Raw genomic sequence first — 26,174 nt, forward strand, 5'->3', positions numbered from 1 at the left:
CTGTGTGACCTTGAGTCAACTGCTTTCTTCTCTGAGCCTGAGTTTCCCTATCACTAAGAAAAAGACAGTAATAAAATTCCCCATGGGTTTCTTCTAAGAACTAAACAAAATGAGGTTTTCTTGCTCATTTTCCTCTTCCTTTCACTGTTCTGTTTTTCTACCCTCTTTAGGAGAATGTTTTTGTATATGATAATAAAATCTACATGGGGTAAATATTCAACCCATCTGCCTTCTTAGTAAGCCTCCCATCTTAGTAAAGAATGGGGTTTTTTCTGTCTGCAGTTCCTCATTCTGTCTTCCACCCAGTGAGGGGAAGAGGATGTGATCATGCGATCGCCAGCAGATGGGAAATTGTGAAAGGGACCTCACTTTAGAAAAGCGGCCCATAACTGCCTCAGCTCTCAGAGGAGGCTGGGCTTCTAACAGAACTTGTCTGTCAGAACTTGTCTGTCAGAACAGGACTTGGCTGTCTGATTGTCCAACCGACATGGAACCAAAACGGATCAGAGAGGGCTACCTTGTGAAGAGGGTAAGCAGAAGTACCACCTACAAGGGTATCACTTAAGATAGGGTTGGGGAGGATTGGTGCCCAGCGTTGGACTCTCTACCCACTCACTTTAAGAATGTTTTATGCTGAACCTATTGGGGTGACCCCGGAGAGCACGACAGCCTGTAGAGTGTTGGGAGGGAAGCCAGCACACATTCCACTGCGTTCTGTTTCTTAAAGGTAATCTAGTTCAGCTCAGGCATCAACACAGCTTGATCTTCTGGGACTGATTCGGAAGGTGGGGACCTCAGCAAAATCTAAATCATGATTTAGAGTGTTTTTGTCGCTAGCCATGTGTGTTTATTATGCTAGAAGACTCACACTCTTCTGCTGTAGAGGTTACTCAATGAGATTATTCCTTATTCCTCCTCTTATTATTTATTTATGGAGGAGAGGAAAAAGAAAAGGATTAAATGGAAGCTGATATGACACTGTAACTGTATCTTATTTCTTGGGTCATCTTCTAAAAAATGCATGAAAAACCTTATGTTTTTCTTACATTGGGCTCAAATCTCTTCATTCACCATTCTGAGTGAATTTGTATAATGTACTGCTAAGGTAGTAGGAAGTAATTTTAAAGATTAGGGAATGGGGATGCAAGCTTACTCAAAAAAAGCTTAGTCTCACTTGTATGATCAAAAAATTGAATTTTCTTAGCACCGCTTGTTTTTCCCCTAATGCTGGGTGTATGTCATATCATCATGTGAATTCACACACAGGACTGGTTGGCATCCTGTGGGCAACACCTCTGTGAACAGATATTCTCACAATGAGCCATGTGAGCTCAGCTTGTCAGAAGTGAACTGAATTCAGGACATTCGTTCAGATGCCCAGCTTTTCAACTGAATGAGCACCTAATGTAACTGTTTTAGGTCATCTGTTGGCTTAACATTTTGGCCTAAAATGTTCTACTTATGAGGGGGTTAAGCGGCACACATTGTTGCCTGATTCTGTTTTGGTTTAAAGCTGGAAGGGGAGTGCACCTGGGTGGCTCAGTTGGTTGGGTGTCTGCCTTTGGCTCTGGTCGTGATCTCAGGGTCCTGGGATCAAGTCTCAAGTCAGGGTCACTGCTCAGCAGGGAGCCTGCTTCTCCCTCTCCCTCTGCCTCTCCTCCAGCTTGTGCTTTCTCTGTCTCTCTCAAATAAACAAATAAACCTTGAAAAATAAATTAAAGCTAGAAGGGACTTTAGACCACCTGGCCTCATTCTCCCATTTCCAGGAGAAGAAACTGAGACCAGGAAGCTGGGTGACTGCCCAAGGTCACATGGCTGTGACAGTTGACACCAGAAACCCACTTGCTGGCTTTGGTTTCTGACTCATGGTGCTGAACTCTGTCCAATACACCAAGTTTTTCTTAGAGTCAGTGTAATGTGGGTTAGGGTTTGTAATGTATTTGTGGCAGCGAGAGTTGTAAGTGGGTGCTGGAGAATAAAGGAGCCCACAGCTCATTTGCTCTTTAGCTAGCATAGCATCATTAGCTATTTTGAAACATGCTTTGAAAAAGACGCATATATATACACACACACAGGTGTATGCAGATTCTTTGCAATAGATACCAACATTCTCTTTAGATGTTGAGTAATAATTAATGGTGGCATTTCTTTCCTGATTGCTTGGGCTAATGTCTAGAGAAGAGCAAGTGAATGGAAACATTTTGCTGTGAAAATTGCTGTTGTTTAGTTTGTGTGTTCACATTTTAAACTCCATAAATGAGAAGACTAAGTGAGATAAGTGAGGCTGCCCCATGAGAAAATGGGGATGAACGAGTTAGGTTTGTCAAACTTACAGATTTATATTAATAGTTTTTAATCAGTGTGAGTAATTCTCTCAGGTTATGGCTTATAAAAGCCAATTTAGAAAATGTACCTAGAAAGAAAGCATAGTGAAATTTCATATTGATATTTCCACAATTTCCATCTTCCTAATTCTCATGTCTATAATTTATAATGAAATATAATGTAACATAATGTAATTTTTACATTTTTTTTCTGGAAACTTTTGAACAGTCTTTGTTGTAATGTGTTAAGACTCTCTAATTTATCATTTTGAAGAAATGTCTGGTTCAGAAATATTCCCTTCGTTGGGAACTACACCTGAAGCAGAATTTCCCAGTAATGTTTTTAGACACTAAGCTTCTTCCAGTTACCTCATATATATGGATTAAAAACTATATATGTCAGGAACCTAGCATACAGTAGGTGCTATATATGTGGCAATGATTATTTATATCAGTATTGACATATACTTCAGTAGATAAGGGTCCTTTTCTAGATGCTAACAGGGATATATGTACTGATGCCTGGGTTGGTTGTCAACTTAATAGTGAAGAAAGGACCATGGAAATCTTTCTGTGGCAAGGCTGTTAGATGCTTTGATTATAGTTGTTGATGTTAGAGCATGACAAGCAATGAATCTCCCTTCATTTACTTCTTTCTCTTATGCAGTTTAAGATACTTGTGTAGTGATAAAGAGTATCTTTTTCCCTGTCTTGTTTTGTGAAATAACTTTATTGGAGATAAGATTTTTTGGGTGGCAAAATACAATATTAGAAATGCTGGTGGAAGGATTTTGTCAAGCCAGAAGTCTTGGGGTCAACAGTCAATGGCATCGACTATGAAATGTTCCTGCTTTTCTTCAGTGCAAGATAAGTATACACAGTCTACCATTCCGGTTTCCTGCTTTGCCTCCTGCCTAAGGTCTTTAAATAGAAATGATGGCTAGAGAAGGAGGGAAGATACATGATTCTGTCACTTTGCAATTTTTCATTCTTAATAAGATGTAGATTTCCTTGTGCCAGGGTCTTGTCACTTTTGACTTTAAGGGAAAAAAAAAAAAGCCCTTTGAGCTGACCATATAGCAGTTAACGACTGTATGACCATGATCTCATTCAATCCTAATCATCCTCTGTGATAGTATCCTTATCCCCATCTTACAGATGAGAAAACTGAGGCTTGGAGAGACTGTGTGACTTGCCCACAATTAAACCGCTAGTAAGAGGATGACCTGAGATTCAAATCCAGGCTTCCTAACAGCAAACCCCACCATCTCATCGATCCACGTAGCATTCTAAAAGGCAGGCTTACCCAAGCCAGCAAAAGGGAGGTTAGACAGATTTACCAGAGTTAGAGTGGGGCCTGGACATATTGCACTGGGGGCAAGAGTGGGGTTAGTAACCTCAACCTCCCTTTTTCTCTGATGAGGGGTTGATTCCAGCCAATAAATCTAGACATCTTTTGAATGTCCTTGAAACCATACTAATAATCCGGGTATGTTTATAATCAATCATAACTTTAAAAAGAGAGAGAGAGAGAGAGAGGAGCAGTTTCCATGCAATGAATAAGCTAGACTCCACTAAGTCATGTTCCAAACCAACCTCATTCCTAGCGGTTTCTGGAGCAAACTGCTGTTGACAGATGGACAAACAACCAGCAGGCACTTTGCGCAGCAGGGCAGAGCCCAAGAGTGACTTCGGGCTTGGGGTGGTCTGTGAGGCTGGGTGAAAGCTCAGGAGTTGGGGTGGTGGGAAAGAGAAGGATGGGGGTGTTTGGGCCGGAGAGAGAAGGACGGTAGAAAACTGAGGTGGAAGGAAGAAAGCTGAGGGTGCGAGAGAACAGGAGAGTCAGGAGTCCCAGCCCAGGAATTCTTTCGCACAGCAACCTTGTTTGTCTTCCGGACACGTACCACAAAATAAGTCCCAGCAATTTGCGTTTGTTGATTTGTCACCATCGTAATAGCTAACCCAGGTGGTCCTTACCTTGCAGCAAAGATAGATGGAAGCATTGAATGTGTTAAGACATTTGATATTTATAACAACGCCACAAAGTGGGTGCAACTACTATCCTTACTTTTCAGAAGAGGAAACTGAGGTACAAGAGAGGCAAAGGGCCTTGCCCAAGGTCATACAGCTATTAAGTAGCAGAGCTATTCTGCAACTCAGCAGTGCGGCCTCAAGGTCATGAGCCATGCCCGTGTTACTTGTGGCCCTCATGGGCTCATTTTGCAGTGATTTTCTTCTCCGGAGCTCTGTTGCGGTGATGACGGGTGGTGCCCAGGACAACCTTCACACTATTGCCTATAAACTGAAATCTTACCTGTCTATATGGTTACCATTTTTTGAGTACCTCCTCTAAGCTAGCCTCTGTGCTAAGCCCTTTAGCTTAAATATGTATCTCCCTTAAATATAGTATTGCATTTAACCTTTGCAACAATGGGAAGTAGGTGTTTAATTATTTTCATTTTATAGGTGAGGAGACAAAAGCGTTTGGAAAAATTAAATAACTTGGCTAAGGCCACACAGCCTGGAAGAAGCAAAGTTGAGATTTGAATGTGAAGCCCTGAGACTCCAGAAATCATTCTGTTGAGCACTTGGTGCCATTCTTCTATTGCTCACCTCATGTTTTTATTGAGAAATTGTCCAATTTAGGAGGGTTTACTTATGTAAAAAAATATGCTCCTGAACAGATTAGTTTCCTTGCCTTGGAAGAATTTAAATAGGTACAAACGGACCATTTATCTGGTACAAAATCAACATGTCATACAAGTGATTTCACAGATCAGACTGGAAAACTAGATGATACAATTGATGAGGAAGCAGAAATCAGGACTTTAATACAACAGCAACTTAAAATGACACATCCCATGCGTCTGGAAGGATAGGTGATACTTACTCAGAGTTCTGTTTTAGTTGGATACATAGTTTGGCTCATAATAGGATTGCCTTTGAATTCCAGCGAGGCGGCAACATATGAAAAGAGAAGTCTGAGGGGAAGGGGAAGGAAGTTAAAGGTGTCTGCACTCTGTGGGAGGTGTCTGGGAGGGGTTCGCAACACCAAATTCAAATTGCCCCAACCCACAGCAGTGAGTGGTGGCTTCTTTCAGCGAAGCTATACAAAGCATGCTTCACTTTGTGTGTTGGTCAAGGTCCTCCCCCCACCAACCCCCACTTAGGGTGGGGACAGACAGCCTCTTGGTCAATTTTATACCCCAACCCCCAGGCCAGGGTCTGAAGCACAGGAGCTGTTTTATCATAATGTGTTGAATGAATGTGTCTCGAAGAAAGAAATTTGCCTGAAATAGACCCCAAAAATCAGGGCCCCATATTATAGTAACTTTTAAAGTATTAGAAAACATCTCCAGTGGAGGATTCAGTTTTAGATGATCGTGTTAAATGTTTTTAACATGTGTTTGTTTTTGGCTTATAGGTGACACCCAAGGTTTGACAGGGCATTGTAAATAGAAGACTCAAGGACAGAACAGACAATAGGTTTTTTTGGAATAGTGTGTAGAACCTGAGGGTTGAAAGGCATATTGAATACTTAAATAAGTATTTCATTGACCTTTCCCATCTGTGGCTTATATTTCTTTTACCAATTCACTAACAAGAATGCTGGAATACCTCTTGTGATGGGGAACTCACTAATTTAAATTTCTCCCTTAAGTTATGCAGCAAACTGTTTTTTTTTTTTTTTTCTTCCCCTGAAACCTCTACCTGTTAGGCCTCCAAACAGTCTATGATAATGTTTCACACCTTTGAAGACAGTCCTCATCTGCTCTGCCTGCCCCCTTTTGGGCCCAAACCTTGCTGCTTCCCCCAATAATTCTCCAAGAGAGAGATGCCAGCTTGTCACCCTCTTTTGAACAGGCCCCGGTTAGCTGCAGCTTTGAGATTTCCTGAACTGAGGATCATTCTCCAGGTACACTTATGAGCGCAGAATAACAGGGAGTAAGGAGTATTTATTGGGTGCTTACTATGTTCTAGATATTCCCCTACGCAATTTACATGGACTATTTTGTTTAATATCCCAATAACGCTAAGAAATAGGTAGTAGCATTATTCCCGTTAGCCAGATGTAGAAACTGAGGTTTAAAAACTTGCTCAAGATCACATTACTAGAATGTAGTGGAGCTGGGATTTGAGCCTGGGCTATTCAGCTCCAGATCCAGTCACCTACTGGTTATACTCCATTTAAACTTAGAATATTACTTTCATCACTTTAGATCCTATGCTTCTATTTATAGAGTCAAAAATGACTTGGATTTTTTTTGACAGCCCACATCAAACTGCTGACTCACAGAGCTCCTTTTTTTTTTTTTACATGCCCCTTTCCCCACATCTTCACCAATACATTTTATAACTCTTTTGAAAAATTTTATCTATTTGACAGACAGAGATCACAAGGAGGCAGAGAGGCAGGCAGAGAGAGAGCAGGGGGAAGCAGGTTCCCGGCTGAGCAGAGAGCCTGATGCGGGGCTTGATCCCAGGACCCTGGGATCATGACCCGCGAGCTGAACGCAGAGGCTTTAATCCACTGAGCCACCCACTGAGCCACCCCTTCTTTTTAAGTATAAAAGTATAATTTTTATATGGCCAAATATCTTGTCCTTTAAGATTTCTTCCTTTGGTGTCATGTATTGTCAGACTCTTGTGCACAAAACTATACCAGTCCCAGGATGATGAACATTTTCATTTAGATTCTGGAATTGCTCACAGTTATGTATGAACAGTAATGAAGATGGCATCTGAGGGAAAATGGAAAGAGCATAAAATTGAGAACCAGACCTGGATTCAGATCACAGTCCACATAGATTGAGCAGATGAACTAGGCCCAGTCACTTCACTGGGCCTCCATGTTCTTACCTGTATGATGAGTGTTGGTAGATGATCCTAAGTGCCTTTCTGGCACGGGCGCTCCATGATCACACTCCCAGGTGTGCTACTGAATGGGCACCAAGAAGCTTGGGGACAGAAGGGGTAAATATGGGGGTGGCCAGGGAGAAGGGCTGTCAGGTGACTCCAGCGAGCAGCTGCAGAAATAGCTGAGAGGAGAGAGGGCCCACACAGTTTCACGACCCTAACCTAATTCACCACTACCAAGCCTGGAAGAAAAGTTTCAACTTTATAAATGGTCAGATTTCTTTTGTTTTGTGGAACTTCAGCCTCCTCGCTGTGCAGGAGCCTGAATCCCAGAGGACACAATCTCCTCTGAGGGCCCTGCCTGACCCAGTCCCTAAGGCTACTATGCTTGAATTAAGAAAACCCAATGGCTCTGGAGTAGCTTTGTTTTAATTGTCAAAGAAGGAATGCTGTGCAGGCTGACCTCTCCCAGTTTCTCTCAGTTCCAAGGTCAAAAGCTCTGAGCGACTATGGCCATTATAAGTCTTCGCTAGGCCTGAGGTAGGATATAAAATTCTGGACTTGAAAGGCACTTTTGCAGTCATCTAGCCCAACTTCTTACTCCTACTTCTGTGAATATGTCTTTGATTATTTTTAGTTATTTTGTTTTTTATTAAGATGTACCATATTTTTCTAAAATTACATCCCAAATTTTAATATATAGTAGTGTCATGGGTTGTTCATTTATTTATTAATTTTGCCCAATTACTTCGAAAAATTCCAAATGCACAGAGAAATAGGAAAAATAACACATTGCCTAGATTTATCAATTGTTAACACAGGGGTGCATTTGCTTTCTCTCTCTTTACCTCTATATCTCTATAAATAGACACCTCCCCCCCCACACACACACTCACTCATATTTTTATGCTGAGGTCTTTGAGAATAAGTTGCAGACATCATGCTACCTCACACCTAAGTACTTCAACATATATCTTCTAAGAATTAGGACATTCTACACAGTTTCCAAACTGGATGGACCATTTTGCACTCCTGTCAGCCATGTATGGGAGTTCCAGTTACCATCCTTGCCAAATCTTGCTTTTCTCAATCTTTTTAATTTTAGATACTTTTGTGGGTGTGTAGAGGTATCTCATTTGGTTTTAATCTGCCTTTCCCTGGTGAAAAATGATTTTGGATACCTTTTCAGAGGCTTTTTTGATATCCTCTTTAATAAGAAGTCTCTTTCAGGTTTTTTCCCATTTAAAATAGATTGTGTTTTTCTTACTGATTTGCAGGAGCTCTTTATATTCTGAATAGGAGTTTCTCTCAGATAGATGTAAAACAGAGAAGTATTGTGATTTCATGTGTTGGCATGGGTCTGACATTGCCTACTTTTTACAAAGATTTTTTTAAAAATTTATTCATTTGAGAGAGATTAAGACAAAGCAAACACAAGCAGTGGGGAGAAGCAGAGGCAGAGGGAGAAGCAGACTCCTCACTGAGCTGGGAGCCCAACATGCAGATTGATCCCAGGACCTGGAGATCATGACCCGGCAGACCCACCCAGGCCACCCCCACCCCGCCACCGACATAGCCTATTTTTTAAACAGGGAAATAATCCAGTGGTAATACGAATGGTTCTTCTGCCTGTGCAGAAAAGAGATAGTGTGTTCTAATTTAAAATTATTTTTTCAGTAACTAAAACAAAGGAAACACTTGGACAAGCAAAACGATTAGTCCTGCAAGTATTTATCTTCATTGCATAAATAGTCTTCCTTTTGGGCAACTGGACCTTTATATAGAAGCTCTTTGTATTTTAAGATAAGCAGCAGGATCTGCTGGGAACTGGATGATAATCCTGTTTCGTGGTAGTCATGACAAGGAGACACCGTGGGTTCAAAGATGAGAAGCAAAGAACCTCTTCCTTTTCCAAAGTCCTCCCAAAATAGAGAGAAGAAAGAGACCTTCTTGATGTAGTCAGAATGGTTAATTTATTGCTACTGTGTGCTTGGCATTAATCCCAACTGAGAACATTCTAAGTAAGGATTTTCCTCATTCACTCTGTCTTTATAGGGCACTTTGCAAGTGATTTTCATACAGCTTCTCCATGCTCATACACAAGGCCGATCTCTGAGTCTCTTCTTGATGTTCGTATTCAGATAAAATCTGATTAGGCCAAAGGACGGGAATAACTGCAGCTACCATGCCACCACTTACGGCTTCCACGCCCTTGGTCGAAATAGCTATTTGACTATGACACTTTTCCAGTGAGTCTGGCCTCAGACATCGGCTACTATTCAGTCTGAATTGGCACTTGAGATCTATTTGCAATCCCTAAGTGGAAAGAACACAGTGGGCAGAGTTGGAGCAGAAAAGAAGCCACAGAAAGCCAGCCTGAACTGTCCAAGAAAGAGAATAGAGAGCCATACCATATTCCCTTGGTAATGGCCCATGGGAAGCTCAAGACCTGCTTATAGCTGTGTATACATTTTATCTTAAAAATTTGTTTCTTTTTAAATTTCCATCTGAATGGCAGTCCCCTTCTCTCCTGAAGGCTGCTTTCTTACCAGCCTTGTCACACCAGTGTGCATCACCTGCATCCACACTGGCTAAAGCTAGGCTGTTTGTCAAGTTATACACCATCTATAGAATAGTTTTAGAAGGGGCGCCTGGGTGGCTCAGTGGGTTAAAGCCTCTGCCTTAGGCTCAGGTCATGATCCCAGCATCCTGGGATCGAGCCCCACATCAGGCTGTCTGCTCAGCTCCCCTTCCACTCTGCCTGCCTCTCTGCCTACTTGTGATCTCTCTTTGTCAAATAAATAAATAAAATATTAAAAAAAAAAGAACAGTTTTAGAAGACATTGTTGCACAGCTCCTTTTGTTGTCATTATAGGGAAGTGTGTTCAACACCTGGAAACCTATGTGGGTTGTACTGTTAGAAGATGGAATTGAATTCTATAAGAAGAAAAGTGACAACAGCCCCAAAGGAATGATTCCCCTGAAAGGAAGCACACTGACTAGCCCTTGTCAAGACTTTGGCAAAAGGATGGTGAGTCAACATCACTAGCCACAGTAGACACCCTGTCACGCACTGACCTTTAAGCCTATGCACAGCCTATCATGTGAATGGTGCTTCCTGGGTCTGTCCCTCTCACCACCACCCACACTCCAACCCGGGCATTTGGGTTTCTGTTGGCCAAGCAATTCCAGAATGGGGTTGGCTCAACTGCTGTGCTTCATAAGGGACTCAGCCCTTTGAAAGGAATCATTCCTAATGGAATGTGTTTTGATTTTTAGTTTGTGTTTAAGATCACTACGACCAAACAGCAGGACCACTTCTTCCAGGCAGCCTTCCTGGAGGAGAGAGATGCCTGGGTTCGGGACATCAAGAAAGCCATTAAATGCATTGAAGGAGGTCAAAAGTTTGCAAGGAAATCCACCAGGAGGTCCATTCGATTGCCAGAAACTGTTGACTTAGGGTAATTTTCTGTGTTTGCTTCCCTCCACCCCTTCCTCAATACACCCATGCCCCCACCTCCCCATTATGGAAATCTCACAACAGATCCTGTTGCATGGCTTGCTTTGGTCATCTCTGAAGGCTGTAACCACTCTTCCAAGTTGATACAGTCTGAAGCAGTGATCGTAACCTCTCCAAGGCCTAGCAGCTGAGGAGAGGAGGCTAATGGAGTATGAACTCCCTCATTTTGTGTAACCTTGGCAGAGGGGGAATGAGAGAGAGAGAGAGAGAGAGAGAGAGAGAGAGAGAGAGAATGCATAATTGTATTTATGAAGTGGCCATAATAGCTTAGTCTTGAAAGTAAAGTTCAGGATTTCTAGATAGGTAGGAAAAGGCAGGGGCTATGTGTCAAAGCAGGTAAGGTTTCAAGTTCAAGTTCATGCACTTACGCAGCCAACAAGAGCCAGTCAAGGCGAACACCCATTCTGGGCAGAAGCCTGTGATGTCCTGACTTGGTTTAATGGTCTTATATGTTGGCTGATTTGGAATTGCAAGTGGTAGTTGCAATTTAGGTAGTGTAGCCTAAAGGTTTTCAGAGACTCACAGGTAAATTCAGTGTCTGCCGGGGTTAGGAAGAGGGTTTCTTCCTTCCTGCATGTTTTACATCTCCTACCACATGAGCCTGTTTCCCCAGAGTCTCTTCACTCCTTGCTAGTTTTGCTTTTATGTTGAACATATCCTGAAATAGGAGCCCTGCCTGGAGGAATTCCATGTTAACATGTCCAACAATTAACATGTCCAACAAGGACTCTGTTTACAAAATGGGGAGGGGTTCTGTGATGGGAGTGAAGAAACCCCTTCTGCAAGTCCAACACAGGTCTTAATCATAAGACATATCATAGGGATTTAAACATATAAAATATATCATAGGGATTTAATAAAGTTTGTGCTTTGATCTAGGGGACAATAAGCACTTCCCCTCATCAAGAAAGCTTTTTGGTAAAGACCCAAGAGGCAGTGCCCTGTCCAGCTGTAGCTGCTGGGAGGTGTTGTCAGGTGACCAGATGACCATGTTTCTGGCCACAGCTGTCAGTGCTAAGTGGGAATGATGCCTGTGCTCCTTGGACCTACAGGATCCCTGAAAGTGGCCTTCTATTTTGTGGTCTGCAATTTCTCTGATAAGGCCATCTGTAATTTATTACTTCAAGTACAAAAATGAGAACTTGCCATCTCTCATAATTTTTAGAATAAGAAAAAAGCTTAGTCAAAACATTCACTTTCCTGGAGACAATTATCAACAACAGATGGTCTCTTAAAAGACACTGAAAGAACTGAGACACGAGGACTGAGGGCAATCAAACACCTAGAATGTGTATGGATAATTGGCCCTGAGAACCTCTCATCTTGGCACCTAACTGGGATAATTCTCTACCTCGGGACTAGGAATTAAATCACCAAAGAGCTTAATGAATGTAAGAGACTTAAAATATCTTCCTGTGTATTTTGCTCAATGTTGTAAGTCACGGAGTCACCCAAATATGAACCCAACCCCTTACTTATGATCCGCCATTGGAGAGACTAGCCTCAGGAACCACCTGAGGATGGGGGAAGCCTGTGGTCACGGCCAGCCTCTCCAAGATGGCGACCCCCAGAGAGGACTCGCCACTCTGAAAGGCTCCTCACTCACCTGTCTGTTTTTTATCTCTGCACAGTGCCTTGTACCTGTCCATGAAAGATACAGAGAAAGGAATAAAAGAACTGAATCTAGAGAAGGACAAGAAGATTTTTAATCACTGCTTCACAGGTAAAAGGCCTTGCAAGTCTGAAACGGCGTACCCGGGGAAGACAATATGTAGTTCTCACTCAACCTCGTGTGTGGGAGTGGGTGTGAAGCCTGGTGGGTGAGTGCGATCATAGAACACAGATAGATGAACATGTGACTTGAACTTTCTCAGGGTGGAAACCAAAAGAGAGGTGGGAAAGAACTCTGTTGTTCAAGCTAAAGTTTTTGAGTTCAAGCTAATCTCTGTCTCGTCTCCACACCCCAAATAAATGACATTATGTTTAAATAGACACTGAATTGAACAAGATAATAAACAGGAATCAAGGCACACAATGTAATAGTTAAGTGGCAATACTAGAGATGCCTGAGGCTACGCAGGGTCAGGTACTAAGTGGCAAGAGTTTAGATAGTTAGGTAGATGGCATAGACATTAAAACATGTTCTTTGGAGCCAGACTGCCTTAGTTCAAATCCTGGCTCAGGCACTCACTTGCTGTAAAACCTTAGACCAATAACTTAGCCTCCCTGGGCTTCCCTTCCCTTGTCTATAAAATGGGGGTAATCATAGTGCATCTACTTTATAGGTCTGCTAAACACATAATGCGTTTAGGACAGTGCCTGGTCACACTAAATACTATATGGTGTTAAGAGGTCACATGTCTGCACAGACAATTCTGAGTTCAGAAAAGAAAAAGAACTCAGGGGTTTGTTGGGATGAACAGAAGTATGAGCCTAAATTTTACACAAAGAGATGGTCGCATTTCACATGGTGAGGACAAAGTTATGGGGCAGAGATATCCAGAATATGCATCCAGAAGAAGAAAATGACCAGGTTGGTAGAGCTCATGGTTCACTAGGGGGCTAAATGGGACCTGCAGTTTGGGACCAGGTTGTTAGAAGCTGGGCATGCCTTACTTATGACAGAAGAGATCAAGAGAGGAAAACTCTGAGGAGATAGAATAGACGTAGAATCTGAGGGGATGTGCAATCAACAGATAATTCATGAAAATGGCTCAGGTCCAAGTCAGGAAGGTGGAGGTGTGATCTACAGGAGGGTAGTGTATCCCATGGAAATCAGTCTCAGAGAGTTAAGGTTACACCCTAATAGCACCAGAAAAGTCAGGGCTGAAATTTCGGATCAAGATACCAAGTTGTGGACAGTGGTAAGGGGAACTGACAAGAGCAAGGCAGGGCCCTAACTGGAGCAGGAGTGATGTCACTAAGACAGATCCTCTAGCAGAGGAAGGGGATAAGGAAGAGGTTCTGAAATAGAGGTTCTGGGCACAAGGTCCAGGCCATACTTATTCCCTGTGTAATGTGTTACTGAGTCCCAGACTATAGGACTAGAACTTCTGAAGTCCTGTCCACCAAAGGTCGGGGTAGGTTCTAGAAATTTCTGTGGGGTCAAGTTTTCATGTGGGAGCCTGGTGGTTTCAGTGGAGAAACCAGAGACTGGGACTCAGGCACTGCTGACAAATAAGGAAGATCTTGAATGTTGGGTGATAGGGAGATGGAAATTTTCTTTCCAAGTTTCAGCATGCCTGACTGAGCAAATATGAACTCTAGGGTTAGAACACTTGAGTAAAGGGCCATTACTGGTAGAACTCAGGCCTATGGTAACCTAGGCCTTAATTTCCTCATTCTTAAGTGGGGTCTGTAACTACTGCCTTAACTCTTTCATAGGGTCGCTATGCAGATTAAGAGCAGAAAGGTAGTATTTATTAGTTTATCCTTTAACAAAAGAAAAGTGGGTAAAATACCTTTCATATATGGAAGGCTCACTAACCAACTCCTGTTTCAAAGATAGTATATCCTATTACTCTTGTTTTGATGACCCAGAACTTTGTTGCCAGTTACCTTCACTCCCTGGTTGGCTACATTTGTACAGAATATGCCATTTTAATTTTTTTTTAAAGATTTTATCTATTCATTTGACAGAGAAATCACAAGTAGGCAGAAAGGCAGGCAGAGAGGGGGGAAGCAGGCCTCCTGCCGAGCAGAGAGCCTGACGCAGGACTCGATCCCAGGACCCTGAGATCATGATCCGAGCCGAAGGCAGAGGCCCAACCCACTGAGCCACCCAGGCGCCCCTAGAATATGCCATTTTTAATATAAAGCTTCACTGTAGCCTGCTAATAATCCAATTGCTGGGTCAATTTTCTTTTATCCTTTGCAGTCCTTGCTTGAGGCAGAAGTTTGGTGAGATGCCTTTTCAAGGTCACTACTAGACCCTGCAAGTGACGTGATCAAATTTTAATTTAGGACCATGCGTGTCTGATCATGTTCTCTTCTGCTAAAAACTTGTCAATGGTTCTTCTTCGCCGAATTTCTTAATATGCCATCAAAGCGCTCCCACTCACCTTGTGCCTTCCTCTCTCTTGTTTTCCCTTCTTTTCACCAGCTCTTCCCTCTGTCCCCCAAAAGGGACTGCTTCATGCCTGTGTGGTTCTGTTCCCACGCTGCTGCTCCCTCAGCCTGAGCTGGTTCCCTGTTTCATGTGCTTGGCAAACATTTACTCATATTTTAAGCCTGAGCCCTGTGCTACTTCCTCTATGAATCTTTTCCCAGCTGTGCACACCAGCCCCCCCTACCCTACCACTCCTTTCCACACCTTGCATATTTGACCCTGTAGCTCCATGGCACTGCATTGACCCATGGCAGATGGCTTGTTACAATCCTTAAGTATATCCTATCTCTTCCTTTCAGATCATCCGAGGGAGCGTCCCCAGTATCCATCACTGTGCTTTGCACCTAGTAGACGCTCAATAAGTGTCTGTTCATTAATGGAGTAAACGAGGGAATTAGTTAAGACCTATTTCTTTGATGGATGCATTGCTCCTGAAGGAGTATGTTGATGCTTTTAAAAACCTTCTATGAGGTGCCTTTTGTTTCCAAATATTTATCCCACTGATCTCATTTTTCCTTCTTGGAATAACAGGGAACACGGGACAAGTCAGACCCAGGGGTCCTCTGGAAAATTTTCAGGGGTGACTGTCAGTGGCTTGTTCTTTGGTACTATGGTAAGGAGCACTGACCTCCTTCTGATGATCCCATCCAGGGAACTGTGTCATCGACTGGCTGGTGTCCAATAACTCTGTTCGGAATCGCCAGGAAGGCCTCATGATTGCCTCCTCGCTGCTGGGTGAAGGGTACCTGCAGCCCGCGGGAGAACTGTCCAAGAATGCAGCCGACGGCATCGCTGAAAACCCTTTTCTGGACAACGCCGATGCCTTCTACTACTTTGTAAGTCAGAAATGCTACCCATTCACTCGTCCTGTAGTGGGGGCTGCTCCGAGCAGATTCTATGTTGATTTTAATTTATATTGGAATGGGCTAAGCACAGGACCCAGCCCTATGGAGAGCAGTGAGGTGTCTCTGACTTGTCTTCCTCCACAGTGCCTGCTATATCTAGTGAATCAGGTTAGAGAAAAATGTTGTTTACTTGAATAGTTTTTTTTTTTTTTTAGTTTTTAAAAAAGATTTTATTTATTTGACAGACAGAGATCACAAGTAGGCAGAGAGGCAGACAGAAAGAGAGGGGGAAGCAGGCTCCCCCCTGAGCCGAGAGCCTGATGTGGGGCTCCATTCTAGGACTCTGAGGTTAAGACCTAAGCTAAAGGCAGAGGCTTAACCCGCTGAGCCACCCAGGTGCCCCTACTTGAATAGTTTTTTTTTAATTGACTTTTAAAACTATATTCTTATTCTAAGCAGTAATTCATTTATAAAAACGTATTGGGCCCTAGTACAGTCTAGGCCCTCTCCTGGACAAAGGAGATGCAACAGTGAAAAAAAAAAAAAAGTGCCAAAATTGTGGCCCTCAGGGAGCTTCCTTTCTAGAGGGAGCTCTATAAAATCACAATGTACTAGTTGTATTTTCCCGAATGTGTGTTATAATACACTACTAACACAGAATGTGTTCATCCACGTCCTCTCCCCGAGTCATCTTGTTTATCTCGCATGTATGCTTACCCCAGATTGGGAAACACTACATTGCACAAAGGACCTAATCTTGCACCATATGAGAAAGCCAGGAACCGTGGGTTTCTAGGGGGATTTTGGCAGTTTTATTCCAATTTGGGGTCTGAGTGCAAAAGTTAGGAAGCTACTTAAGAGAACCACCTTCTTACAAAAATGAAGTGAATATCTCCGAGAAAGTTTCATTTCACTTTGGGGGAAGTTCCACTGTCAGTTTCTGGTTTTTTTTTTTTTTTTTTTCCAGACCTTCAATCTGGTTTTTATAGCCATTTAAATGTGGGATTCTAAAAATACCCCCCAGAGTGGGCTCTTCTTCCTCTGTATGATTCATTACTTACGTATAGTTGAGCGAGTCCCAGTTCCCTCTTGACCTTAGAACATGAGGCTGAATGGACCCATCATGCTCTTGGCCTTCTCAAAGTAGAAGGCGCTAAGTAGTAAAGCTCCTAATGGAAATTGTGTCATGCAGTGTCTTATAAATGAGCCAACTCTGCTTTCAAGAACGTGGCCTTGAGGGGCCAAGAGAAAGAAGGCTTTGAGCAAGAAGGAAATGTGCTGAGAGAGATTTAGAGTATGGCTTGGGGAACCCAAGAAAATGAAAGGATATTGACAAGGTGACACTTGAGTGGAGATGAGGGAGAACATCTAGCAACAGGAAACAAGCAGCTAGAGATAAGAAATGGGGAGGGAGATGTGCTCACCAAGGAAGACCTTTAAAGTTTAGGTTGGGGTATGAACCACAGTAGGAAGGAGAAAAGGAGCCTACTCCAGGGGCTGGAGGGGAGAGAGAGAAAGGAAAAGGTACAAGTAGCCATCTGCCTTAGACCAGTAAACAGACTTGCTATCTGGTTTCCCAACAGCCAGACAGTGGGTTCTTCTGTGAAGAGAATTCCAGTGATGATGATGTGATTCTGAAAGAAGAATTCAGAGGGGTCATTATCAAGCAGGGATGTTTACTGAAGCAGGTGAGTGGCTCCCACTATCCCTTTCTTGTCTTTTCCCCCTTACCAGGTCCTTTTAACTTCTGTGTTACCAAATGGTATTTGTTCTGTTTGTCCAATACTCAATGAGAGAATGAACCCCGCAGAGGGAAAGACAAAAAAAGCCGAGGAGATGATCAAAGTGGTATTAGGACAGGAGGACTGGGGCAGGTAGAGTACAAGATACACCTTGAAATCTGGAAATTCTTCTTTTATCAATACCGTGGGGGAAAAAAGATGCTTCAAGAAAAATACTGACCTTTTCATGAGCTGGGAGAAATCCACTGGCGAAAAGGAGCCATCCAGAGGACAGAGAGGTTTCATGGGAAAAGTACTTCCCCTTTAGGGGACAGGAAAAGCCTATCCCTCTTTTTTGCAAAGTGACCTGGAAACAGGAGCAAGCCACACTCAGGAGAGGATCATGTATGACTGAAAGTCATATTCCAGACTGTGGGTAGGACATGGGGTTAGAGGACAGGTCTCCACAGGCACAGGCCACTGTCAGTCTGGGAGGCAGTGGTCGGGGTGGACTGAAGAGTTCTAGCTGTTCACCAGAGGCTAAGGCATAGGATGTCAAAAAGTAAGAGAATGCAAGGGCTGGGGCTAGGTGGGGAAGCCAGGGCTGGCACCTGGTAGAGGAGAAAGCAGCAGGAAGACGTGGGAATATTCAGGGTAAGAAAACTGATAGTAGCATATGGTATCATAGAAACCAAAGCTGCATTCTAAAGCCAGGGTTTTACCTTCCCAGCTGTGTGGTGAGCTGTCTTCAAGGCACTGCTTAGTGTATAAAGGATGGGACTGAGATTTAGCTTACCTCATAAAAGGGCTCCAACTTGCAGGGTGAAGAGGAAAGAACTAAAGCTGAGCCTATAGTCATATTTAAAAAGAACTTTGGACTAGCTGAGATGAGATATACACACAGATTTTGAGTTTCACTGGGGAAAGTGGGGCATTCATGTGAAAAACTGACCTTAATATCAGGTTTTGAGAAAACAGGCTCCTAAGAGATACTACAGCAAAGATGTAGAAAGAATTAATTCACAGGTGATTCTAACAACTTTTATGACAGAGCGATCACCAACCAGATTAAAGCTAAGTATAGGAGCAGGGCTAATCTTTGATAGGGAAGGTTCTGGCAGTTGTCTGTTTTGTCCATTGCCAGCTTGCTCTGGTTCTGCCCAATGTTCCCGTGTTCCCGGCTCTTTGATTATAGGGGCTGGAAGGTGGATGTTCAGACAAGAGGAACTTGGGAAGGAATTTCATTACTTCTTTATGTTGTTGATTCTGTCTAATTCTATCTTGTTATCAGTTGTGACTTTTATTGACTTAGTTGATCTGACAAGTGTTAGTTTAGTGTGGAGCCCTGAAAAAACTAAACATGAAGGTTGAAAGGGGAGACAAAGTCTGGGCTGGACTGAAGTCATGTCTGGGCAAAACATTCCCAGTGGGTGTCCTGGATGGTCAAAAAATTGGCTGAGGTTATCATTATTAGGTTATGAGGTCATCAACATTAGCTAAGGCAAATAAGTGGTTCTCTGATCTAACAGATCCTCTAAGGATCTGTTAAAATTGCACCCCATGCCAATTAAATCAGTCTCTGAATTTTACAGCTCTGCAAGTGATTCTGATGTGTGGCCAAGGCTGAGAAAAACAGAACTGGCCTTTTTCTTTTCCTTCTTTCTTTTTCTTTTTTTTCCTAAGATTTTGTTTATTTATTTGACAGAGAGAGAGAGAGAGAAATCACAAGTAGGCAGACAGGCAGGCAGAGAGAGGCGGGGGGGAAGCAGACTCCCTCCCCAGCAGAGAACCCAATGTGGGGCTCGATCCCAGGACCCTGAGATCACGACCTGAGCTGAAGGCAGAGGCTTAACCGACGGAGCCACCCAGGCGCCCCTGGCCTTTTTCTTAAAAGCGAATTTCTCCTGTTATCAAAATACCACTATTTAAATAGTCATCCCTCTTAGCCTCCTTTTCACATAAAGAAAACAGAAATCTATGTGTACTTAGGAACGTTGTTCACTTACAATATTCTTTCCTCCAATTTTTGGGGGAGGGAGAGGGAAGAGAAACTTCTCCTATTTTGACTGATGGCTTCCCTTTAATGTTTCCAACCTCTTAACTTAGTTGTTTATAACCTGGTTCATATCAGAATCACCCGAGGGAATTAGCAAAAATTTCTTCAAGTGTCACAAAGCTAAACCACTCTATGTCAGCTGCTGGCATTTAGCCAGGGTTAATGTGAGTAGAGGCTTATCATGAAAAAGGATACCTGTGTCCCACACCTCACAGGCAGGAAGTAGCTGTGTCCACCTGGAGATCAGTCCTCCCCCATTCTTCCCACTTCTCTCATCCCAGAGAAATAATTCTACTTGGGGATGCAGCAAGTTTGAGGATGAATGATTGTGAATTATATTCAAGATAATCCCTTTAATATAATTCATTCTGTTGTGACAATGAATAAAATATCTAATTTCTCTACCATGTGTAAGCTTTTTGATGAGGAGGGACAATGTATTATATGTGTTTTTCTCATATCTGTTGCACAGTTCAGCATCCTTAGTCTACAATAGATAATAAAACTTTGTAGATCAGATGAAATTGAATATAAGTAACTGGCAGATCGGCAACAATTCCAAGCATGCACACATTCCTTAAAATCCCCCAGGGAATACTCATTAAATGAAGGATGGCCAGACACCCACTTAAGAACACTAAACTTCTCAATGCATCACATTCTAATGTCAGTGAGGGCTTAAAGGCAATAGGTAGCTGGCTAGGGTTGGCTGATTTCACATCCTCCTCTTACCTTCCTCTTCCACAATTCATAAGAACTTGTTATTCACCCAGTGGTTGCATGAGAGGTCCTGTGATGTGTGTCCCCAGGTCAGGAGGAAATGGCGTAGGGCAGAAACTTGAGTATTCTCAACTAGTGGGCAACATTAGCTAAGGCAAAGAGCAAGAATTCATAAAAAGAATTTAGAAATTGATGCTTTGCAAAAGCTATTTTAGATATGATATCTAGATAGAAATATTCTCTGTTCTCCCTTATGACTCTATAAGTTTCTTGGCTTTCATCTTTCAGGCAAGTAAAAGCCTCTTTGGAGATGAGCTCCTTGACCAAATGCTTGGCCAAATAACTTAGACCCATTCTTGAAAGCTCTCTTTAAACTCCTTTAACTTGACATTATAAAGAAGGCACTGTTTGCTAAAACCATAAATGTTTCACTGTTTTCTACATGAGCACAATGAAAAATATTGGAAAATTTATATATGTGCTTGTCAATATTTGGTGCTTTAGAACTATATATCTTCTAATGTAATATATATCTATATCTATATCTATATCTATATATTATATATATTATATATATATATATATATATCTATTTTTGTTACTGGAGATATTTCGTGATTTGAACTTTCCATGGGAAATGTCATTTATCATGACATTTTAAAAAATTCTTACAAGCTAATTGAAGAAACTGGGTAATTCAAGGCAATCACAAACAGATATAAAGCAGTTTCTGGGGTGAGATTCTCTATACCAGGCACAGGATTGGGGATTGGAGGAACAAAGGTAAACAAGACACAAATGCTGCCTTCCAACCTCACAGTCTGAATGACATCATTCTGTTGCTAAAGCCCAGGTCCTATTCTCTTTCATCATGTCTGACACAGTGCCGATTCCTTCCCATTTCCATTGCTGCTACCTGATATTAGTTCCTAGTAATTCTATGTGTGGATTGTTGAAATTATGCCCTAACGACCTCCTTTTTACCTTATTTTCTTTCCCCTGGCTCATCAGTCCATCCTATATATGGTCACCACATTCATCTTCCTAAAACATGATTGTGATTTTTTCCCTCTGACTCAGAAGCTATCAGCAATGACCCGCACCTTGTATTTTAAGTCTCTTTCCACTCTCCCAAATTTTCCTCTGCTGTTGCTCATGAACGCTGTGTTCTAGCCAGACTGGTCTTAGTCACCAATGTCTGCATATGCCTGGTATGTTCCCACTGCTCTTTTTTGTTGTCAAGTCTTCCTATCTACCTCTTTCTCACCCATCTGACTCCTGTGTATCCTCTGTGGGTAAGTTCAGATCTTTATGAGTCTCTCTTCGACATCCCAAACCCACAATTGCATATCCTACATATAATTCCCTTGAAATCCATCATCCATAATAATTACTTGATTTGGACATTTACTATTTTATATTTCCACATAGGTTATAAACTCTTTGAAGACTAGGGCTATGTGTTAATCTCTTTATATCCCCATGTTACTCAATAACATACAATGTATGTGCCTTGTATATAGTACTATCTTGTATAATAGTAGAGCTGGAAGACAATCTTGGAAATAAGTAATCCATGGGGCACCTGGGTGGTTTAGTCAGTTAAGCGCCTGACTCTTGGTTTCCGCTCAAGTCACGATCTTTGGGTCTGGGATTCAACCACGTGTTGAGCCCCAAGTTGGGCTCTGTGCTCAGCGTGGAGTCTGCTTGTCCCTCTCCTTCCGCTCCTCCTCCTGCCTGTGCTCTCTCTCTCTCTCTCATAAAGAAATAAAATCTTTAGAAACAGAAAGAAATGATTAATCCATAATATCGTAACATCCAAATTGTTCACTGGCCCTAGTGCTGTCTCCCTGACAAAGACCTGGGTTGGGTCCTGGTTCTCCTGGAGATAATAGTTTATCTTCTTCTTCTTTTTTCAATTCAACAAAAACTCATTAGGTAGATACTGTGTGTACAGAGTGATGCCAAGAACTCACCATTCCTCTTCTTATGTTGATCCTGGATATAGGGGCACAGGAGGAAAAACTGGAAAGTGAGGAAGTTCGTTCTGAGAGAAGACCCCGCGTACCTGCACTACTATGACCCCGCTGGGGTGAGAGCCTGGGGCCCCCAAACCCATTGCGCTCAGAGCCTCCGCTGTATCTGCTCTCTGGGCCTCCTGTTCTCCTGGTTTCTCTCCGCGTTTTCTCTTCACCCCCACCCCCACTCCTTTTCTTCCTGCCCTCCAGTCCCTCTTCCTCTCTCCTCTCACTGTGAAGATGTGAAATCTTAGGCCTTGAGACCAGCATAAGCTCAGGGCTGAAAGAAAATATCACTCTATTGTCATTTACTTGGTCAACTCAACATAGTTTTTGTTTGTTTGTTTGTTTGTCCCGATCTGATAGTTTCAGAGCAATTCAACCAGTCCGATTCATTGTTCTTGGCTTAATATCTTAAAATCACACAAAAAAGTGATAATCCGTCCTCTGGGCCAATTCAGATGAGAGCATCGGGGAAGTCCAGCCATGTGGGCTGTGGCTATTCAGAAGGGGCTTTTTCTTTAATAAAAAGAGCCAACCCTGCAGTGTGCAGATAGCTCTGTCCCGGCTGGGTGCTTAGCCTCCACTTGCAGCACTGGGCTCTTTGATTCCTTCCTGCGAGGGTCATGGTCCTGTGTCAGTAGCAGGGGGGCCAAAGAGCTCTGGAAACATGCAGCAGTTCTCTCATGGGGTGTGGTGAGGCAGTGTTTCCCCCTGCCCTGGCATTCTGCTCCAGAAAGGGAGCCCAGATTGACGCGTGTCTCCTTGTCTGGCCTCCTGGAGTAAAGTGGGGGGTGGACGCTCTGGAAGGGGTTTTCTTCAATCTCCTTCTGCTCTTACCCATTCGGGTGCCCTACTCCATAGCAGAGAGAGCTCATGGGGCTTTTGCGCCAATGGGATAAGGTATATTCATCTGTTGGGAACATCATTAAGGACTCCTCTCTTCTCCAGGGGGAAGATCCTCTGGGAGCAATTCACTTGAGAGGCTGTGTGGTGACTTCTGTGGAGAGCAGCTCAGATGGTAAGAATGAATTTTTGTTCGAGAGAGGTGTATCTGTTCAGGCTTCCTTCCCACACCTGGGCGTCCAGAGCCAACAGCTATCAGTCACTTAATCAATCAGCCTAAGCAGGAATGAATTTCTGCCTCAACATCTGGGAGATGCCAAGAGTTATTTTCTCCCAGATGCTGCCCTGGTTCTTTGGGCTTTGGAGAGGAGGAGTGGCTTTCTAGATGCCTTGAGTAAATCCTGGAGCAATGCTGAGGAGAAAACCTTCCCCTCGGAACTGGCTTAAATGGAGAGACTTGTTTGTTCCTGAGGCCTGTCATTGAGCCATGACTTTCCTTAAAGGGGACCTTTGTCATATCCAGACCAGGAAGTCTCCCACAGCCAATGGAACATTTGTGCAGTGAGTGGAAAATGCACCTGGCTGATAGTTAACGTCTGTGCTAGTCTTGGGTGAATCACCTAATGAATTTGGGCCTTAGCTCCTTGTCTGGAATGAGGGGTCACACCAGTGACCTCTGCGTCCCAGGTCACAAGTCAATGATGCGTTGCATGGAATGACCATACAGGTGCATGCCAATGTCACAGGTGCCGGAATGAGGGCTCCCAGGGGAGAGGTGGTTTAGACAGCCCAGCCCTGGATTTGCCATGTCATTTTAAGTTTATGGATTATAGAGGCTGATGGGGAAAAACTACAGCTGCAAAAACTAGGTTTTTACTACTCCTTGATCTGCTCACCCTCCTGTCCTCATAGAATGATGATTTTTTATTTGATGTCAATGTTTTAAGTCTCACTATTGGCCAGTTTACTATTTTTTGCTCTTTCAGCAGAGACTGTAACTTAGCCTGTGCAAAAACAAGTCCAGGCTATAGTGGTGGTAATGGAAGTGGGTTTGGGTTTTTGGTTTTGTTTTTCATTTTAATATATTAGAGCCAGCTCTTGGTTCATATTATGGGCAGAGGAAAAGTACTCAGTAGGCACTATTAGAGGTACTCATTAGACACAATTGGTGTGCAAAAGTGAGAAATCTAGTTTTCTTGTAAACTATAAAAGAAAACATTTGTGCCTGAGTATTTTGCTTATTTCTTAAGCGTACACACTCAAACACATGCACAGAATCATATATGTACCTATCGATATAAATACTATATATATAATTATACAATAAATATATATGATCATACAATGATGGTAAGTTTGAAAACCACATATTCAATTTTCTTAGAACACTAAAAAACTTAAAATTACACTCCTTGCAAAAGGAGGGTGAATCGGGCGGCCTTTCCGGAGCACATGCGCTGTCATTCACTTTCTTTTTCAGCAGTCAGGAAGAGTGAAGAAGAGAATCTCTTTGAGATCATCACCGCGGACGAAGTTCACTATTTTTTGCAAGCGGCCACCCCCAAGGAGCGCACTGAGTGGATCAAAGCCATCCAGGTGGCCTCCCGGACTGGGAAGTAAAAACATTTCTGCTGCTTGTCATCACTCTCCGAAGGGAACCCCACGGAGAAGCTCGGTCCAGGACCTGTCCACTTCTGGTGACACGTCAATGAGAAAGGGCCCAGGGTTGGGAAGTTTTCGTCTGCAGAGGTTCTGAATGTAACTAACCACACACTGCGTCCTGTTCACCTGCACCGACCACACTGCTCACTGAAGCCTCTCTGTTTCCCCCCAAGCCGATGTAACGAGCTGTGTGGCCTGGCTTCTCTGCTTAAACTCTCCAGGCCTGAGCTTCAGAACCCAAAGCCCTGTGATTCTAATACCCATGGAAGTGAAAATGTCTCTAGTCACCCAGTAAGTAGTAGGTGTCACTGCTGGGCTCCGTCTTGGCCTTTGGAGCCCAACGCATTCTTCCCTTTAAATCTGTTCCCAGTCTGTACTAAGGGGGGTAGGTGTAAACCTCTTGTTCTCGTTTGCCACCTTCTCTTGCTCTTGGCCATTAGATCATGTATCATGAAGGAGAGCTTTCTTCTTCCTTCCTCACTCTGACCAGAAACTTTCTGAAAGCGAGTGCCCCAGTGGCAGCTTTTGGATTGAAGCCTTCCATCACTTACTACAGCCTGGAAAGTTCTATCTTCTGGGAAAATGACCCAAGGAAGCCAGGTGTAGCCGAGGGTCTTCTCCGTGCCCTGAAGCTACCCATAGCAGGCATTTTTCACTCCCCTTTGGGGCTAATCTGAGACGCGTGTATCTTTGCCCCTTTCCGGAGCATTTCTCTACCATTGATTATAATTAGGAGGGGGAACTCCAAATCTTTGAGCTTCTGTTTCAATTGAATGTTTGCAGGAAAAAGTGGTCAGATGGGTTCCCTCCATGGGTGAAGGGCCCAGGGGGCTGGCGGGCTGAGGTATAGCCCCCAGTTCCAGAGGCTGCAGGGGCTGAGCTGAAGGCTGGCAGACTGGTTGACGGGCTTAGACAAAGCACTGAGATGTCTTAGGTCTAGACGGAACTCACGGAGGTGGCCGTCCACACTGCAGCGCCTTCAGTTCCCCAGTCTGGTTGTCCTTGAGCTCTAGGCACAAGCTATAGCTAGCTGTTCCTGCTTGGCCTCTGCAGGGCCCTGTGAACCCATTACCAATCAGAGTGAGCTGAGCTAGATTCAAATTGGGTGCCTGTTTTCAACTTCTGACCCTGTCTACCAACTAGTGATTCTAACCCCAAATTGAGAAAAACCTCAGGTATGCCTGTCAAGGTACATTTTCCAATTTCAGATTTCTGACTTTCAGGCTCCAGTGAGTAAAGGAGAGCAGAAAATTCTTCCTGATTTTGTCACCTTCTCTCTTTCCTTCCCCCAATTGCACATAATATCCTTGAAGCTATTCCTACTCCCAGATTGTTTTCTCAGTGGCCTAGGGGCAAAATATTACCTTTTCTCTAATTCTTTTGTAAGCTGTCTTCTTAGAGCATGCACATTAGTTTTTCTACATTCAGTGTTACAAGTATTTATTAATATGGAGTCAACTTTATGTTTTGAAATAAACATGACCATGTTTAGCGTTT

General features: G+C 43.1%; 1 protein-coding gene across 2 annotated transcripts; it reads left to right on the forward strand.

The window, feature by feature from the left end:
• The first annotated feature begins 359 nt into the window (after nucleotides 1–359).
• LOC111148138 (pleckstrin) lies at nucleotides 360–26,174 on the forward strand. 2 transcript variants are annotated; one of them, XM_022504564.1, is made up of 9 exons: nucleotides 360–529; nucleotides 10,057–10,212; nucleotides 10,461–10,642; nucleotides 12,333–12,424; nucleotides 15,461–15,645; nucleotides 17,238–17,342; nucleotides 22,160–22,243; nucleotides 23,121–23,190; nucleotides 24,499–26,174. In XM_022504564.1, exons 1-9 carry the CDS (start codon nucleotides 488–490, stop codon nucleotides 24,633–24,635), a joined length of 1,053 nt encoding a protein of 350 aa, XP_022360272.1. In that variant the 5' UTR covers nucleotides 360–487; the 3' UTR covers nucleotides 24,636–26,174. The 2 variants fall into 2 exon arrangements, with proteins under 2 accessions (XP_022360272.1, XP_022360271.1); XM_022504563.1 differs by having other exon boundaries at nucleotides 410–529; nucleotides 24,496–26,174.

The sequence above is a fragment of the Enhydra lutris genome, unplaced genomic scaffold, assembly GCF_002288905.1.
Source record: "Enhydra lutris kenyoni isolate GAN:26980312 unplaced genomic scaffold, ASM228890v2 scaffoldscaffold18, whole genome shotgun sequence".
NCBI classification, from domain to species: domain Eukaryota; kingdom Metazoa; phylum Chordata; class Mammalia; order Carnivora; family Mustelidae; genus Enhydra; species Enhydra lutris.